Raw genomic sequence first — 19,770 nt, 5'->3', positions numbered from 1 at the left:
CATATACCATTCTGTGCTTTATAGGTTCATGTTGTTCATATTTTTGTATTAAATGTGTGACATAACTTGCAGAAAAGCTGGACAATATTACAGAATTGCTAAAAAATGTGTGGTATAGCACTTCATATATAAGGACATGACTGTTTCGTAGGTTTCAGAAAAAGAGAAAAACTCTGGTGGTCTTAAAGGTAGCCTGAATTATTTTTGACAGTGTAATAGTTCTGTATTGTCAAGGCTTGTAATTTTCTGCAGTCTTAAGGAAAGTTTGGTAGGTTGGCACACTGGTGGATTGCAGAAGTGTAAAGATCTTACCTCTGATTGTGGTGAACTGGAAGAGAGACAGATTTCATTGACCCAGGGTGGTCTGTACTGTATCACCCTTTCCACAAAGATCTGTGCCTGGTTAGCATGAATTTGTCATGTTGTGTGTGGCAAGTTGAGCCTGGTGGCTAGGCAGTGCCCTGCAGAGGTGGCTTGTGCACCTAGGGCTGCACCCCTGACCACAGCACAGGCTGAGGATCCCTGTGATGGCAGAGGGTCAAGCAGGCTTGGTCTCACGTTTCAGCATGAGAGCACATTCTTCATTGCAATAATAATCGCTTTCTCCCCAGAGAAAGTAAAATTGATTGGTATGTAACAGTGTGCTTGATTTTCTGGGAATGTGTATGTAAGGAAGGCTTATGTTAGAAGTTTGTTTTATGTGTGCGGGAAATGGGACTGAAGATTTCAAAATGATGCTTGTGGTAAAGACAAAAGCTTTTAGAGGCTTCCAGCTTAGATTTTTGCCGAGTGTGGTATCTCTGAAATGGTTATGGGTCGCTCCTTTCACCTTGCACTGCACTGCTGTGAAGCACACTTCTCTGATAAGATACCTAAACATTAGCTAAAGGGGCATGAGGCTGCCTTCATCTTGGGACATGAGTATTATGGTATAAGGCATGAAAGCTTTACAGAAATTATTAAAATAAAACCCAGTCTGAAGGGTAGAAAAGCGCAGCAAGCACTGAGCAATGCACTCTGGTGCATGTGTTTGTTTCCTGCAGGGCTGAATTGCTGAGTGAATGCAGGGTTTGTGTGGCTGTGCAACTGCTCATTCTAAATTTCAACTCCTCTTAAGCAAACAAAGGAATAATATAGGTAAGATCTTCTAGTCACAGAGGATGAGCTCACTGAATTGGAGAAGGAAAAGTCTTGTGAGATGTATCCTGTGTGAAATTTCCAACAAGATCTTAACTTTACATTCACAAATAGTCAGAAATGCTTATTAACAAACTAGTTTTAATACAAAGATGGGAAGAAATTTAAAGGAAGGAAGGAATGACTGCCCATTAATGGATATGAACCAAATTTTAATTAAGGCATATCACATGATTCTGAGGTTAAGGTTTGCAGGGCTGAAATTGTTACACTACTTGCTTTTAAAAAGAAAACCACTAAAAAACGAGACCAAAACACAAACATATCTATTGGTTGTACACGTCCTATCATAATGTCCTGAAGGTTGGCCAAGGAATTTGAAGTTTTTTCTTTCTTCCTGAATTTTTGTGATAAAACATCTCATAGTGATTACCTGAAGTTAGATGTTTTGGACAGTTACACCTTCAATAATGGAAGTTTTTTAAATATGCAGTCATATATGTATATTTTTTACTTTAGTTTTATTCAGTAATTTAGTTATTAAATCAAAATTACAAGTTTTAATTCAGTGGTTCTTCAGTTGCTACTGATGCTGCTGTTAGACACTGAACCGGTCCTTGTAGTTACCTTGCAAACAGCCCTTGGCACTGTTCAACCCTGCACTAAACAAGCTGTCAGCACTGTGCAAAAAAAGTCATGTTTGTATCCATTGGCTAAAGCGTGTCCTTCTTACTTGTCTTGCAGGCACAGGAGAGAGTGGCAAAAGCACGTTTATCAAGCAGATGAGAATCATTCATGGATCAGGTTACTCTGATGAAGACAAAAGGGGCTTTACAAAACTGGTGTACCAGAATATATTTACAGCAATGCAGGCCATGATCAGAGCCATGGATACCCTCAAAATCCCATACAAGTATGAACATAACAAGGTGAGATTTTTGTTTATTTTTGAAACTGAAGCTTTTCCTCTTTTTATTTTAGGAAACCTACTGAAGGTCTCTAAAAAATTACATCACACAAATTATACTCAAAGCTTAGAAGAAAAGGGCATCTTCAGTCCTGCCTTTAGCTAGTTCTCTGCCCTTTTTGCTACTTTGACAACACAAAGTTGCTGCTTTTAACAAGAGAGAGCTGCTCTTAACGAGGTGCCTGAGGGGTTTTGTCACAGGGCAGAGATTTAATGGCAGGCTGCTATTTGACTGTGACTTCAGTTACCCCTTGTCTTTTCCAGCCAGGCCATGCTTTGGCCAGAGCACAGTTAAACCATTCATCTGATCTGTGGCAGAACCTTACTGCTTAAGGTTTGCCATTAACATTACGTGTGGAAAAAATTCAAATTATTAGAAAAATAGGTGGGGATACCTGTTTGTGTGTGAACATACTGGGAAATAAAATTCTTGAAGCAAGACCTTAGAACAGTCAGATTCCTCTAAGAATGATGCTGTTATTGAAATTTAAGAGGACAAAATACATTTGAAATGTTTGGAAGGTTCATCTCCGACTAGCCTGACTTCTTTGCAATGTTTTGGGTTTGTTTTTTTTTTTTTTGTATTTACATTTTAAAAGAAAGGTAAGGAAAATAATTTAAACATTCCATGAAGGAGAGCAAAATGTGTAATATTTACTTGAATACATGGTAAGGCACAGGATTACATAGCTGTATCTCCCACTTCTTATCACAGGAGTGGAACAACTTTGATAACAGTTCCTGAGAACTTGCTGTGATTTTTACTGTTGAGCCAGTATCAGTAACGTTGTCAGATGGGGGGTTTAAGATCTCTCACAAGTGGAGAGCTTACCTTTCTTTCAAGATTGTGGAAGAGTAATGATAATTTAGTAATCCTGGATGAATACAACAATTCAGTAATTCTGGATGGAAATAATACTTTCTCTAATAGATTACTCAAAAGTTCTTTTACTCCAATATTTTTTTTAAATATCAGAAACTATTAAAGAGCAAGGACATCTATGGTAAAGAAGTAAGCTGCCATTAACTGGGGAAGACAGGATGAAATAAACTTGTATTAAGATGAAAATCTTTTGTGTCTACATTTATGAAGTTTAATTATTGGAATTGAACTGCTGTATGTGTTTTAAGATATCTAATTTAGAAGTAGGAAAGATAAAGCTTATTACCAGGTTAAAGAAGAGTTCTTTCCCAATTTGCATCTGCCAGAGTCATTGCAGTTGATCATCCCTTTGTTGGTGATGTAATGTTACAATAGCCAGAGTCTTGTAGGAGCCTGGATTTATGCAGTGGGAAGTCAAGAGGATCCTGTAGGTTAAAATCCATATTGTTAACCTTTTGTATTGGTGGGTGGGGTTTTTTGTGTACATGGAAAAAAATTGAAAAAATTGTCTTAATTGGTAAAAGAGACTGTTGAACTTCCTAGTCTGACTGCATACTGGAGCTGTCTAGTTTCCCCTCATCCCTCATGAATCAAAATAAAATGTGTAATTAGTATTAAAAAGAAAACTGCATTTCTATGTGTATTTCAGGCTTTTGGCTCCATGTTTTTGCTGTGCTCAAAGCATACAGCATAATGACCTGAAAAGTCAGTTGATGGTGAAGCACAATCATTTTTCTTCAAAATTGGTACTGATTGGCACTTTGCCATAGGATCTGGAAGTCCTAATCATAAACCAGGCATTTTTTTTCCTTGTATTGTACTATGGAGTGTGTGTTCTGTAGTTTTCCATAGTTACTATGAGTGCTGAATTTATATACTGTTTTTATATAGTTGCAGTGAGTTGGTTAGGTTTTCATACACATGTATATGCATGGCCAGAGCTGTTCACTTTGTCTACACAGAAATCACTTTCCTAAAGGTAGAAGTCTGTCTTTGTGCTCAGCACCTTCACAAGCATTCCCATTCAGTTTATAATAGGGCTACAGGCAGAGCAAAATGGAATCACCAGCTGACAGGGTCTCAAGGCAATTCCTGTACAAATTCCTTCTAAAATACATGGGAAACCAAACTTGCTGCAACATCACACCAGAATAGAGAAGATTGTGGCCTGCTACATTTGTACTTTGTATACAAGGTCACTTTAAAGCAGTGAACACCAATCAATTGGTTAATGTGCTCCTTTTTTTTAAAGGCAGTTGAAAACAAACTCATTAGCCTAGCAGTCTAGAAAACACAGGAAGGGCACTTCCTATTAATTTGAATCTCCTATCAGGAAGTCCTATCTCTGGAGAGAATATTTCGAAGTTTGAGTAGCAGCGTATTTTTAGCACAGTAGTTGTTTTTTGCACAATAGTTTAGAAAACTGCAGTTCAAGCTGGTATTGATGTGGCTCGGCCTAAAGAAAAGTGGCTGCTTTAGTCAAATTCTTCATGTTCTGCGATACTCTCAAGTGCTACTGTTGAAATGTTTTTTTCTTACTGTACCAATTTTCTTGCCTTTAATTAGGAGTTATCAAAATTGGTGTGTTTCAAATCTCTGCTATGGAATTTGAACTGCTGTCATAGAAAAAAAATAGTTAAGTAGGCTAGTTGCAATCTTTGTGTGGTGTACAATATCACATTTAGTTGGGGTTGTTTTAATATAATCACTGTAGCAAGAGGCAAGTTTGAAGTTTAGCAAGTTCTTGTGGAATGTGTTGGCTTCACAGTCACCAACATAACCAAAGAGGCAAAGACTGAAATGTGTTGTCCTATATTATAATAATCTAGGCTGTTCTGAAAGATTTATTGTCAGTGTAGTGAAAGTCAACTGAGAAGTGTAACTATAGTGTTTAGAATGCAGTATCTCAGAACCGATGATAGAGCATTATAACATGAAAGACATTTCTTTTTTGTGTTAAACTTCAGAATATGAGCTCTACTGAGGTTTAAGATAATGGGTGAGGGTGATCTCTTCTCTTAGGAATTTGTCATAGGAAATGGTGGCTTATGGACTGGGTTTTAGTTTCCTTTCGGGTAAATGTTCTTGTGCTTCCGTTACTTATTTTTTAACGAGAAGTTGTTAAGTTTTCGTGTGGCTCTTGAATTTTAGGGTAAGAAGTATTTTATGAAATATGGGAAAGCCTTAGTTTTTATAAAAATGTTTACAAGCAATTCTCAAATTTGTCTGGTTTTGCAGAATTTTGTGAGTGTACAGTGCTAACTCATGTGCAACCACAGGTAATCCAAATGCACATTTAAAAAAACCCTAAAATACAGGTTTATGTTTTTTATAATTTGTCTTTTTGGAAAGCTGAGCTGTGTATCCATGCTTCTGTCATTCCTTTCAAATACTGAAATAAGACGACTGTTCATTTTAATCTTCTAAATTCTCACATCTTCAGTGTTCTTCAGAATGGCTTAGAAGCCTTTCCTTAAGATAATGTAGTGTCCATTTCTCCTTTTCTATGCTTTTTTTTCCCCCCCATGTCCAATATTGCTGAAGGTGGGGAGTACGCATGGGTGGCTTCCCCCTGCCCCCCCCCCCCCCCCCCCAATCTATTACTATACTAAACAAATAAATTATTACTGTACTAAACACTGACTTCCACTGTTGCCCCAGACTGTTCCCTTTCAGTGTAACTTCCAAAAGACAGTCGCCTCTCTGCTCTAGCGAGCAACAGTATCAGGAAGGTGTCGCTCCATGATGATTACAGGCAGGAAATCTTACTTGAATCCCATGCCCATAATTTCCTGTGAGACTTCTTAAATATTCATAACAAGATAACTGATGTGCGTAACGGTAATAGAAAAGGCTAAAAGAAAGTTTTTAAAGAGGCTGAAAACATAAAAGCTAGTTTTATTGTACAATAGACATCTGCTGTTAAGTTTCTAAGATCGCTTTCTGTGGAACTTGTTTCTGTATTTATGCCTGTTTCCTTTGGGGAATATTTTGCAGTAAAAATAAGCAGATATGGGAAATGCTTTCAGAGTCCAAAATCTTACTGGCATTATCTTCAAGTCCATGTTTACCTTGTTAGCTCATTTGTAATAAGTCAGACAAATCCACTGGAGCAAATACAGACAGAAGCAGGACAACAGGAGCAGGTATGGAGTGAGCCTGTATAAATTTTTATCTTGGAAGAGCAGTTGAGGGTGTTAGTGTTCTGGATCTCTTGGGTGAAATTTGATACTGAACAAACCTAGATGGGAAGAAAGAGCCTTCTGCAGACACCTCACCTAATATATGAAGAGTATGAAGGACTGAATCCAGAACAGCAGTGTGCAAACACTGAGAGGGTATTGAGTGTCAAATGATGCAGAATAAGAGGAATTGCTGGCCTTTTAGCGAGGTATGCTTTTAGGTTTTGCTGGTTTGTTTGGGTTTTTTTTAAAGCAAGAATGATGTTCTTGGGATGGTGAACAAAGTACTAGTTTGGAGCAGGGATAATCAAGCAGCTCTTCAAGCAGATGGAGAAACCTGAATGGTGTCATCTGCATAAGCAGTATTCTGCAGCATCTCAAAACCTGGAACAGAGGGCTTAACAAAGGTTACAAGAAAAAGAGATTAAAGAGTTAAATGCTTCTAATACCAGGAAGTTCCAGATGCATTATTTTGGCAAGAAATAGATCACTGCAGAGCCAGCCAACATGCAAGAGACTATAGCTAGATTTAAAATACCACTGTCTTCTAACAACATGTATTGAGATACAGCAACTGAGGATAGCGTATTCTTTTCAGGAGCCATAATGTGAGGTAAAACCCGTCTCCTTGATAGCCATGTTTCCTCCTGTGAAAACATTGACCAGTGAGCTTTAGGGGCTCCAGTAAAGCCGTGAAAAATTTCCTCCTGAGCACTTCATCAAGAGCCCTTCATGAGCACTTCGGCAATCCTAACTAGATCCCAGCTTCTCACCAGTTGTCTGTCTTGTCTTCTTGTCAGTCTCCATCATTTACTCTTCTCATGCCTTGCCTTGAAATAAGGTTTGCTGCAATGGATTAAGAAAACTTCAGCTAAAATGGACCAAAGTTTTCTGCATGTTTTGTCAGTCTGTTCAGTTTGTACTTCCTATGTGGTAAAAGTTACAGCATCTGAGATGCAATAATTCTTTTTCTTAAAATAAAATTCAGCTTTGGCTTAGAAAACATACTAATTCATGTTCAGCGAAAGTGTTGTTTTAAAAAAACGTAGCACACCCCCCCCTTTTTTTCTCAAGTGTAATTTGTTTTGTATTATAAGATGTATTGCCTGGTAGAGGTATTCACATAATTCCTTCCATCACATCCATTCTTTACTTTTTCTGAAAGGTTATTTTGCTCTTTTTTTCTCTTTGATTAAAGTTGGTATAAAGTCTGCACAGGAGGAGTTGATACATATTCAGCCTGCATCAATCCAGTCACATGCCTGCTTGTTTTCAGACTGTGGGCCCATGTCGACATTGTATTCACTTTGGGTGATTGCATACAGGTGAGGCATGAGGCAAGAGTGCAGTGTTTTGCTTCTGGAAGAGGAGGTTGGCAAAGGCAAATCTAAGCATGACATCAGTTGTGTTATGTGTTAATGTTTTTTCTAATACCTTTATAACAATCAGGGCTGTGGTTGCATCCTTTAGCTTTGGCAAAAAAAAGTGTATAGATCTTGACTGTCCTTTTTTTAGTGTTATGGTGGAGTTAAGATACTGGGTAGGTAGGAAAATAATTTATTGTGGGCAGGTTATTTCTGTGAACAGTCTCAAGCATGGCAAAAGGGACCTTAATATTGGGTTGGAGGGGCAGTAACAACCAAGAGTTGCTTTTAATCCTTCCTAACATTTTTCTAACTCTCACATATCTCTCCATGGCCTTAGTTCCTATCATGTGTAAGAGTTTGTGGGTGCTTGGATGAGGCAGGTGATACTGTGGAAGAGTTGTTATGATTAAAGTTTTTCCTTGTTAATTAAGGTTGTTTCATGATGATGACTTTACATTTTTCGTGATGTGATCTATCACCCAGAGTTAAAATTTGGCTTATTTTTTAGTTATTAAACTTCTAAGCCAGTTTGTAGATACATTATAATAGTAGTTTGCATGTGACTTATTTTGCTAGTTTAGAGATGCTCTATTTTTGGCTATTTTTTGTTTGGCAAACTGTGACCGCTGGTTTAAGTTTAAGAACTTAAGATTTACGTATGTGTTCTTGTGTGTACAGGAGGTAGATGAGTGCACTTGATGTGTGAAGATGTTCTTTGCATTTGGTCTCCTGTCTTTATCTAGCTATTTTTTTCAGCCGTAAACAAAATGCTGCCAGTTGTACAGGTTGGATGAGAAGGTAATTGCCTATCACTGGAGCATGAAGAAGACTTGGGGATGTGGAGAAACACAGTAGCAGCCATTACTTATTTAAATGCTTCAAGGATCATTTAAAGCAGAAATCTGCTGAGTAGGGAAACAGTAGTTTTTACACCTACAGGATTCACTGAGTGTTCTCTCACACTACACTGACAACTTGTTGTGCAGAAACAGGATTTGTGGCCCAGGTAAGAATGTTAAGAATTTTTCTGATATATAGCACTTTTCTGCATTTTACTAAAATACTGCTTTTGAAGTGAGTGTAGATGCAAAGGTAGTATTAATTACCGGTGTACTTTTTCAGTACTGAAAAATAATACATAGTTTGGATTGGCAGATTTTTTTTTTTGTTGCATTTGTTTTTAACTGGGTTTCTTTTGTTAAGGGTATCAGTTCAAGATGATACTCCATGAAAAACTATATTTCTGTGTCTTAAGCCATTACAGCGTATGTACAAATATCATTTGAGAATAAAACTAAAGCCAAAATACTTAGTTGTACCAGCCTCTGAAAGCTAAATGCACTTTCTAAAGGCACCCATCACAATCAAATAGGAAGAATCTTGTGCAACTTTAAGCTCTGAGAGGGTAGGATTTTTTGCCTTCCCCCATGTCAAAAGATAAAACTCTGATTTCTGGGACAGAATGGTTTTGAGAAACTTCTAATGTACATTTTTACAGGATTCCTTTGACCCTATGCATTTTTTTAAAAGCTGCTTTCATTCAAACTCTGGATCACAAAAAGACTTCTTGAAAGCTGAAATCTTTTGCAGTAAAGTTTTAATTACTTTTCCTCATAAACCTAGAACTTTATGGGTTTCTTTTAGTTATTTTTTTCCTCCTTTTCTTTCTTTTATTTTCTTTGTTACTGGAACTTTTAAATACTACCTTGACCTTTGAAAAGTTGAAAGAGTAAAAATGAAGGATTGAAAATAAAGCTACTCAAAACAGTGCAAAATCATACCGGATATTATAAGTTCTTCACAGACAGTAGTCAGCAAATAAAAAGAAGAGCACAGGGCATAATGAAATGTGGTGGCATTTTTCAGAAATATTCCAAGGATTTATAATTCAATTTTGCAGTAGCAATTTGGGGAAGAAATTAATTTAAGTACTTTCTTTTTTGAAGCAGCTGTTGGTATTGGAGTGAGACATTACTAAAAGACATGAAGAATGTTCAAGTAGTGCATGTATGTGCTATAGTATATGTAGTATAAAAGGGATTTGTATTAAAGAAGTTGGAGTTGAAACTTGCTCATAAGGGAAGCTGTATAAGGATATGTATAAGAAACTGAGTAATGCATGAATGGACAGATCTGAGATGTTTTAGAAGAGCCTGCACAATGAAAATAAGTGAGGTATTTCTGCAAGGAAGAGCATAGACTCTGCAGGTGGTTTCTCAAATATGGTCAGGAAGTTTCTAAGGAGACTTCTGCGATCTAGAGAGAGAGTATGTCTTTGTGTAAGCTTGTTAGTTTTTAGAAGCTTGTTCTTTTAGATTCTGTGTAGTAAAAGCTATGTTGTATATAGTTCATTCACTGCTTACAACCCAAGTCTTCCTGCTCTTCCAGAAGAATGTAAACACCTGTCAGCAGTTCTCGCTGAGTCTTGGAATTTCTGGAATTTCATCAGTGTGTAGTTCTAGTGCCACTGACCAGAAGAACAAATTATGTGACCTTATTATTAGACTCATTGTGAAAAGCCTCATTGCAAACAAAAAATTCTTCTGCAGGGCAGTATTTATAAATAAAACCATCCTAATCAGACAGGGGCATGGCAGTACAGCCTTGTAGCACGTGTCGTTGTGATAAACAGTGACTTGCACTGGCTGCCCTTGCCATAGTGAAGTATTCATTCCTGCACTGCAAAATGTTTTAAACACCAACTCCCTCCTGTGAAAAACTATGTAACTTTTCCTCATCTGTGTTGCAGAAAAGAAACCTACATTTTAAAGAAGTAGATCTAGGAGGAGGAGCTAGTAGATCTAGTAGAGGAGCTAATTATTAAGGACTGAATGAAGCTCTCCTTCACTAGCTCTGCTGTTTCCTGATTCCAGTGGGGTGTGTATGCTTTTACTGGTATGTTTCTGCCTATCTGTCCTCTTTTGGACACTCATCATCTTTTGTGGTCTTCCTGTAGAGCTTCCTGTGCACTTCTGTCTGATGATACCATATGAATCAGCAATGTGGGTGGTATTTTGTCCATCTGAAAAATAAGAAAACCGCAACAATAATGCTTTTAATTTTTCTTTATTGAAGTCAGTACTATTGACAGTTACTTTCTTAATTTGCATTGGGATGCACTTCTATGATCCAGCAGGTCTTTTGCAACTTATCATCTACTGACTAGGATATGCAGTAGAAAATAACCTTTTATGAACACATTCCAAGCAGATGTTATAACCATCTGTGTCTACTGAGACAGACACCATCTACAGAAGCCTTGCCAACATAAAATGCAATCAAATTCTGGCTGTTCAACATTTTAATGCAATTTTTTATTGTGTCCTGCGTTGCTGGTCCAAACTACATGAGAATTAGATTTTACAAATTCTTTCCTGTTGGGAAAACAATGATAATTAGATTTCTCATATGAAGGTACCACAATGAGAGGAAATGTAAATAAATATGCCTTGGAGGGAGGTTGGTAGAAGTGTGTGTTAAGAGAGTGATGCAGTTGGTATGTAGACTGGGTTGTCAAGAACCTACTTTTAAAGTAAGGGTTAGTCCCTGAAGATAGTTTTGTTTACTAATGTTTCTTCAGTATTCAGATGGTCTCATTAAGTCATTATTCTTTGAACATGACACAGTTATTTCTCAATAGGGTGTCAAATAAGCTTTTTCCCTAAACACCTTTTTTTTTAATTATTTTCCCCCCCCCTCCATTCTAGATTTGGTGATTAGATCTTTTTCTTTCTGTTAAGGTTTGTATTTCTTTTTATCTTTTTCTTGGGTATTCTCCCAATGAGATCTTAGCGCAGTTCTGTTCTGCTGAAGAGTGTAAGAGGAGGATAACGAGAACTGTTATGCTGCTGGGTTTTTTACCTGATTCTCATGCTCCTTTTGAACTTTTACACTTCTTGAAATTTAGTAAGTTTCTTAGGAGAGTCTTAGTTTTCTCCAGCATGGAGATCCAATATGGATCATGGAATTAACCATATGGGATTGTTACTTGACATGGCTACATATGACTGAATAAAATGTGGTTAAGGTGGTTGTGGAGTAGAGACTTCCTGGTTTAGTTACATTTTCCAGCACCCACTTCTAAGAGACAGGGTTATGCCAGCTGCAGAGTTCCAGGGAATTTTATTACAGTGCTTGTTAAAAGTAAGTACTTCCAAGTGGCTGAGGAACCAAACAGAAAGCAATGCCATAATTTTGGGTTTGCAGTTGGCGGCATTGCACAAAATATAAAACATCCCTTCTATAAGCTACATGACAAGAAGGGACAGTAACTATCTCTTCCTTAAAATGAGTAGAAATGTAATGCATACTTTTAATATGAAGTAATTTTGTCTTAGAAACTGGAGTTCATAGATACTTTGGAAGGCTAAAGGAAAATGTGCTTAACCAGAACCCTACCACACCCAAAATTCAGACATCTGTATTTGTCTCAATCTCCTAATTATGCCTCACTCTATCAGCAGATGAATTTAATGAAAGTAACAGGGGAAGATCTTCACTGGTACAATATGTTATGGGTGCCAGCACTGTTACAGTTCAGTAACATTCAGCATTTTTTTGTGCACTTCATGTAATTTTTTTCCTCAGCACAAACAATTACAGAATAAGGGAAAGGCAAGCTCGTGGCCCTTAAAGTGTTTTTTCTGTTTCAAGGGAATCTTGCCATTCTAAGCGTTTGTGCTGTCTTTCATCCTCTTACACCATCTTGCTGTGCAGAGACCTGGGCTGTTAAGAGACCAGTGGGTAGGTCTGAAATATTAATAACTGGACCTTAAATTGAAGAACAGTGCTGAAAAAGAGCTCAAAGCTGTTGTTGGGAGGCTGTTATGTTGGACTGTGGCTCCGTCCATTGGCCCAGCTTCTGCACCACTTGCCCCACTCTCATCATGAGCTGTTGCAGGATGGACCTGCGTCCACTGTACAGCATGGAGTCATGAATGGAGAGCACTGGTAGCATGCCCAGGACACGCTGCCATGGATCACCATGAGTTACACAGTCTCTGAGCTAGATTCTCTCTCACCCATGTGCAGTAGGCTGTAGGGATCCTGTCTTCAATCCCTCACTTTTACTGTATCATGTGGCCATGAGAAAGTCAGTTTTACCAGAGGTGTTGAAAATGCTTGGATCAACCTGGGTAATTTGGTCTGAATACGCTATAGTAGTGCCTTAATTCGGTTTACTGGCTTAATTTAAATAGCTAGCATAACTACCAATTAGTAAATTGAAGCACCATATCTAAGAACCCAAGTGTGGATCTTGGACAGGATTCCAAAGCATTTAAGTTAACATTAATGTTATTTACTTAAAGATAGAAAACTTCCAAGCAGATTCATTTGCTCAATGGCAATTGTCTTTTTCTGTCTTTTTGACCTCTATATTAAACAAAACTGTTTCCTCCCTTTATAACATCATTGTACCATATGTTAATCCTGCTAGTTTGGTGTTGCTTCAAAACCTGTATGATTGCAGAAATGAATGCTTAACGTTTTTCTCCTGCACCCCCCCTTCCCTGCCCCAGCCCCATGCTGCCTGCCACCCCCAAACCCCACGCCACCCCCTCGCTTTATTAAGTGTTTTGAGTTTATATTGCTTAGCTAGCTTTCAGGGTTTGACCTCAGACCTAACATGCGGCAATAAAACATTGTAGAAATTGTCATTAAGATAGCCTTTTAGGGGGTGATTTTTAATGTACCTTTATTCAGTGCCTTCTCAGATATAGCGGGGAATTAAATATGCCTTCCACTTGTTAAAACAAGAAACAAACTTTTCCCTAAGCTAAGAAAGTGGTCTACCTGAAGCTAAAGTAAGCAACTGAAGTTTTGCTACCAGGTCTCATTTCTTTCATACCTGATTTTTTTGTTGAAGACTTCTTTTCTTTTTAATTTGCAGATGTTGATATTGCTTATTTGTCACCAAAACCAGGGTAGAAAAATCCTTTTTGTTCCTGGTAAAAAATGACAAACATTTTATTCTTTGTTTTGAGATTGAAGGTGTAAACTGTTGCCTGTGCAGAAATTTTCTCTGTTCACTGGTCTGTGGACAGGAATTTCACACATTGTCAGGATGGGGCTTTTTGGTTTTCTGATATGTGTTTGTTTGTTATTTTTTAATCTTGGCAAAGTTACTTTTAAGAAGTGAAATCCTGTGTTCTGGATATTAAGCAGCAGTGATTTAACTAGAATTCAATTTGTAAGTAAGGCAATTTATAAAGAACTTTGCTTCAAAGATACTTTTATTTTAGTATTGGTTATATAAAAAGCAGGAAAAGAGATGCTAGCTTCAACAAATGCAGTTTTTCTCTGAAAAATCAAAAGACAAGCTGCAGTAAATTTCCTTTAATTGGATGAAATTAATGCTGCTCTTCTGGCATCAGTTCTTTTAAATATTTAAAAAGAAAATCTCCACTCTTTGCTGACTTATGTTTGACAGTATTTTAAAGCTTTTTCTAATAGGTTGCTAATTGTACTAGCATTTTGTAGACACGGGTAAGGGCTTTTGATGTCCATGTTTTTATTGCTAAATCTGGATTCAACAAGAGGACACATAACTGAGCAGCTAATTCCACTTTCACTGACTCTCTCTGTCCTTTTTTCTTCTTTTTTTAATTTTATTAATAGGGTTAGCAAATCTGTCTTCTGTGAGAAGTTGTAACAAATGAGTCCTAATTTTGGAAACTGCAGGACTGTGCATAGTCAATTTGTAATGAATAAAAGCTAACGCTTTCTGTCATCATCCTTCCCCATCCCCACCCCCTGCATTACTACCTCTTCTCCTCTTTTTAATGCACTTACTTGCTTTTTAACATTCCACTATCATTGTTGCAATTACATGAAAACAGGATAGGTTTTTGCAACTGAATAAAATTAAAATATAACAATTAGGAAGGCAAAGCTTATTTGCCTTGTCTTCCAGCTCTTCTAATTGAATGCTGTTAACAGAAGTGGATTTGTGCCCCACAGATAGATGATCGGACAGTGAAAGTGTAGTGAGACTTCTGAGAAGATACCTCTTTTTAATTGCACCACCAGCCTCACTTAAAAAAGAATCTGATTCAGCTAACCTGTGTTTTTCTCCACAGTCTTGTGAGTGTTGAAATGCAGTATGTATTGATAGGGCATTTGACTTCCATACACATAGTACACTGGCACAAACATACATCATCTAGTCTGTAGGTCAGCTAAACTGGATGCACTGATGGAGTGGGGTACACAATGCATGCAGGCTAAGCTGCTTCCAGCAGAAAGAGAGCTTGGCTCAAGAATTTTTCCTTGGTAAATGGTAAAAATGTTTAAAAGCCCCATTTTTTACATCTTTAATCTCTGGTTACTTGCCTGTCATTTATGGGTCTTCTTAATGAACACCCCGCTACCACTCCAGACCAGCAGCCTGTGGTTCAGGTGCCATGTGAATTGTGTGCAGTTAGCAGGAATGGGTAGTTCACCCCAGAGCTTTCTCCTGTGGAAACCCCTTTGCCTCTGATTTTCTACAGATTATTTGCTGTAGAAGTTATTCTTGGCAGTTGAGTAGTATTTAGCCACTCATCCAGGAGCCACAGTACCTGCATTTCAGATTAGACAGAGGTAGTAAAAGAATTTCCCACTGATTTTCCTCAACAAAACAATAAAGATGAAAGATGTAGTTGAAATTGTAACCAAAAATGTAAATGCACTTTCAATTTATTTACTCTGCAGGTACCTTCCTCTTTACATGAAGCATCCGTCCAAGCATGTTTTACAAGTCTAGTGGAAGTCCTAACGTAATAACCTTTTAAAAAAAAATTGCATAAAACAAGTATTCAAAGAAATCTTTAACCTTTGTAGTATAAACTAGTATAGACTATATGTATATAAACTAGTTTATATATATATAAACTATATAGTTATGGGACAAATCTAGTATAGAACTAGATTTGGCCCCTAACTGTTTTTCTATTTCTTCCCTAAGGGCATTTATGACTCAGCATGAATTATGGTGGGTCCAGTGGTTGTCCTCTTAATCATGTCCATGAGCACTTCCTCAAACTAATACCAGATTATTCTTGTAAGAATTCATGAGTATGAATGAAGATTGCATAATTGGGCTCAGTATATTTGAAATGTTTAAATTAAGGTCTCTAGCTGATTGTCTTCCTTGACAGATAAGTATTTTAATATATTTATATATGACATATAAATATAAATTTTATATTTATAAATATAATTAAATATACTTGAAATAGTATATTTAATGCTTTGTTTTCCTAATCATATAAATCCATGTCCTTAAGTTTGTGCTGCTTTACTCCCTCTTTTCCCTTGTTTCTGCTAGCTGTGAAGGGGGAGAGGAGGCGGGGGGAGAATTAACATCTCAAGTCATGTTGCCTGAGCTGATTAATTTTAGTCCTTTTCTAAGGATGTAACTACTGAAAAATTGTTTCCCTTTTAATTAAGTGGTAAAGAAAAAAGTGAATGTTTACTAACGATTTTTTTTAATTTAAAAAAGTCTATATAGACAGCAATTCTTTATGGGGATCCTTCCCCAGAAACACATTGCTTCCGGAACAATGCTCCCTTGGGTTTAGGTTTGGCTACTTGATGGCAAGCAAATTAGGGATAACTAATGTTACTTAATACATACTTGGGTTATTCATGAGTCACTGTGTAGTTAATTGTGTTCTTTTTTTTGTCTGTTTTGTTCATTACTTTTCAATCTCCTAACTGTGCAGTGAAAACTTATTGTAGGCATTGATTGAATTAAATCTTGTAACAATGAGTAAATTATATAATTTCAGTACGTTGCTATCTTTTTTTTTTTCTTCTTCTTTTCCTGTTGTTGCTCCTGAGGCTCTAACTAAATGGTGGATCTGTGCAGCCAGTAGCTGAATTAAGTGGGAGGGATTTGCTGGTTACCTGGCAAAGTCATGCACTTTCTGGCAGTTGCAACTTCCGTACCAGTTAGCTTTGACTCTCATCTTTGGAGACTTTTCACACCTATTCCACTTAACAGGGAGACTAAACCTAGTAAGCCAGATTTAAACAAAGTAATAATTTAAAGAGAAAAACAAACAAGCAAGAAAACCAAAATCTACAATGGGCCATACTTTTCTTTTTGAAGTCCTGACAACACCCAGTGAATAGGTTCGGAGAAGGAAAGGTGGTATTCTCTTTGTTATATGTGCTAAAGGTGCTAGACTGGAATTTCTGGGGCTCCTTTCTGTTAAGCTCTGATTACAAGTTGATGGCCTCTTCAGTTCTGCTCAGTATAGGAAGAGAAGAAGGAGCCTTTATTTCTGAAAGCCTTTGTGCGTATGTGTCTTTTGATGGCTGTCTCAGGCTGTTTTAGGTTTTCCTCTTCCTTAAGAACTCAAGTGTAGAAGAGGAACAGTTCTGTATTTCATAACTTCCCTTAAGCATTAGCAGCAGAATACAGTTAGCATACGATGTATGACTGCTGCTGAAAAAAATAATGGTGAGGCTGATTGTAAACTTGTTGGTTCCTTCTGTTAGTGTTTGATAGGGCTGTGAACAGCAGTACAAGCAGCTCGGCGTCTGGGCTGTTAACGCAGGAAGACGGCACTGTTCTAATAGGCATGTGAGTCATGCTTGTTATCTCTGTAAATACAAAAGGAGGAGGCAAGTAATAGTACTTTACTTCGAACAAGTTATTCATGAAACAGCCTTGAAAACTGAACCAAAACAAGCAGCTCCAGGGAGTTACGGAAGTGGTTGATCTGTTACAAACTACGCAGCCTTTCACCATAATACATGGGCTCTGTTACGTAATTGTGACATAACAATCATGGGAGGGTTTGGGGGAGGGGGGGCTTTTCACTGTTCCTCTAATTCAGTTGCTTTTACAACAGAACAAGAAGTGCAGTTGCCTCTGCCTAATATGTTGTTAGTATCAATGAAATTCCTTATCTTGACCATTTTATGAGGGTGTGGAGCACAAGCCTTATGAGGATCAGCTGAGGGAGCTGGGGTTTTTAGTCTGGAGAGGAGAAGCCTCAGGGGGGACCTTATTGCTCTCTACAACCATTTGAAAAGAGGTTGTAGACAGGTAGGGTGTAGGTCTCTTCTCCCAGATAAGAGGTGACAGGACAAGAAGAAATGGTCTCAAGTTATGCTAGAAGTGATTTAAATTGGATAAATTAAATAGGATAAATGTCTTCACTGCAAGTATGGTGAAGCATTGGAACAGGCTGCCAGGGAGATGCTGGAATCACCATCCCTGCAGGTGTTTAAAAAATGCATAGATGCGGTGCTTAGGGACATGGTTTAGTGATGCACTTGGCAGTCCTGGGTTAACAGTTGGACCTGATGATCACAGAGGTCTTTTTCAACCAATTCTATGATTTGGTGGTTTTACACTCTCTGTAAATGCATTAGGTAGAAGATGCTTCATCAAGAAGGATGCTTCATCAGTTACCTCCTTAGTTCACAGACTCCATCAATCTGCCTTTCAATAAGCTCTGCTTGCTCGGTGTTTTAGATTCAAATAAGCCTTTACAGGCCAGGCTCTCATCATTTCAGTGAGAAGCCAGGAGCCCTATAGAATTCAGAAGCAGAGCGTTTGGAATCTGTGCTCTGGTATTTGTGATGCTGATGTGGGAGGCGGTAATGTGGAGAAGGCAGTGTGTGAGCATTAGGTGTGACACAGCACTGAAGGGGTTCACTGCAGAGGTCCATAACTTTTTACTTCTTAAGTTGGCAACAACAAAGTAGTAAATCATTGCAAAGAGTTAGGCAGATGTCAGGAAACTCTCCGTACGGGTGACCAAGCAGTCATTAGGCTGTAACAATATAGCTGTTTTAGTGACTGAGATGAATTATTGCGGTCATCTATTAGGGTAAGGTCTGTCTCAGTGGATCTGGAGGACTATACTGTTCCCTGATCATCCTGTTAAACCTAATCCTGATTAATAGTGGTCTTGGGAAGTTGTATAATGTTTGACTTTATTAGTATAGACATTCATGTACATTTTTAAAAGAAAGTGATACTGCAGTGTTTGCAGTTTCCTAAAAAGTTACAATCTATTTTGAAAAGCTGTTTTGAAAATACATGTCAAGGGTTGTGTATCTTCTGATAAATGCTTTTGTGGGAATACTTTTTTTTTTCCACACTGCTTTAAATATTTGTGGTTAAAGTAATTTTGGAACAGACTGAATAACCGTGCCAATCCTAAATTATCTGTGCTAAGATAATTTTATGTTAACTTGTTTCTAAGTGTGTCACTATTACAATAAAAAATCCAACATCTTGGATGATACTAGTTAAAAACGTAGAGAAGGCCTTCAGCACCATGTGCTGTATGAGAAATGTAATAATGAAAATAAAGTTAGGACAAAACTCCAGTTGACATACAGTAAAAAACTGTATGTTGGGCTACACAGGAAGATTGCATACCAAAATCTTAATGTGTTAGAGCATGCATGATTCATAGTAGTGCTTGGGGAATTTATGAGTAATTGTACAGGAAATAAGAGAAACAATCATTAGTTTATATAAATTAAGACATAGCATACAGGAGAAAATTAGAAAATTTTTTAGCTTTTACTCAATTCAGCAGCCATATGCACTAAACTCACTCCTGTTCAGAGCATCATGAAAATAAGTGAAGTATGTAATCACTGTACATTATGAGGTGCTAACTAAAAAGAGAAAAAAGAAGGTGAAAGGTATAATAAGAAGTCTTAATGGGAGTTTGTGGACTTGTACTGTACAGTGCTGTACAGTCATATCACTAGAAGTCATCCCCTGTGTCCTTTCCCGGGGACACACCTTTGGAAGCTGGAATGTTTATAGGTAGTATGGGGACTAACACAAACAGTTGAGCAAGTTTGGGCAACACCTTGCAGGAACTTGAAAGGCTACAGGGGCAGAGGATGAGAACACAAGAGAAAGTATTGGAGTGGTGGAAAATATGTAAAACAATGGAAAGGAATGGAAAGGAATAGTATAGGGTTGTATGTTCACATAGTATGGTATAGTTGCAGAGGTTCCAAAAATACGAAAATTGCAATTTTTATTGCAGCAGCATGTGATCCAGTATATAATGCTACTTAGTTTTTTCTCTTCCCTGGTTTGAAAAGATTTTTGTATTAAAAATGTATTGTTGTAAACAGATCTAAAAGGTGATCACACTTATCTATATCAATATTTATGTAGAGTTCATTTATGTCAGTTGTAGAGTTCAATAGCCATTTACTCCTGATAGTGTTCTCAAAAGGATAATAAAAAATAATGGAAATATT

General features: G+C 37.5%; 1 protein-coding gene across 2 annotated transcripts in view; it reads left to right on the top strand.

Moving 5' to 3' along the window:
* Window positions 1-19,770, top strand: part of LOC308056329 (guanine nucleotide-binding protein G(q) subunit alpha) — a 133,324-nt gene that overhangs the window by 43,299 nt on the left and 70,255 nt on the right. For both annotated transcript variants that reach the window (XM_080371522.1, XM_080371521.1), the window contains one exon: window positions 1,882-2,066. In XM_080371522.1, the coding sequence (XP_080227648.1) occupies window positions 1,882-2,066 (185 nt within the window). The remainder of the gene's footprint in view (window positions 1-1,881; window positions 2,067-19,770) is intronic.

This window comes from Falco punctatus, assembly GCF_963210335.1.
Source record: "Falco punctatus genome assembly, chromosome: Z".
NCBI lineage: Eukaryota > Metazoa > Chordata > Aves > Falconiformes > Falconidae > Falco > Falco punctatus.
Note: the sequence above shows the minus strand (reverse complement) of the source record. Positions and strands in the feature narration are given on the sequence as shown.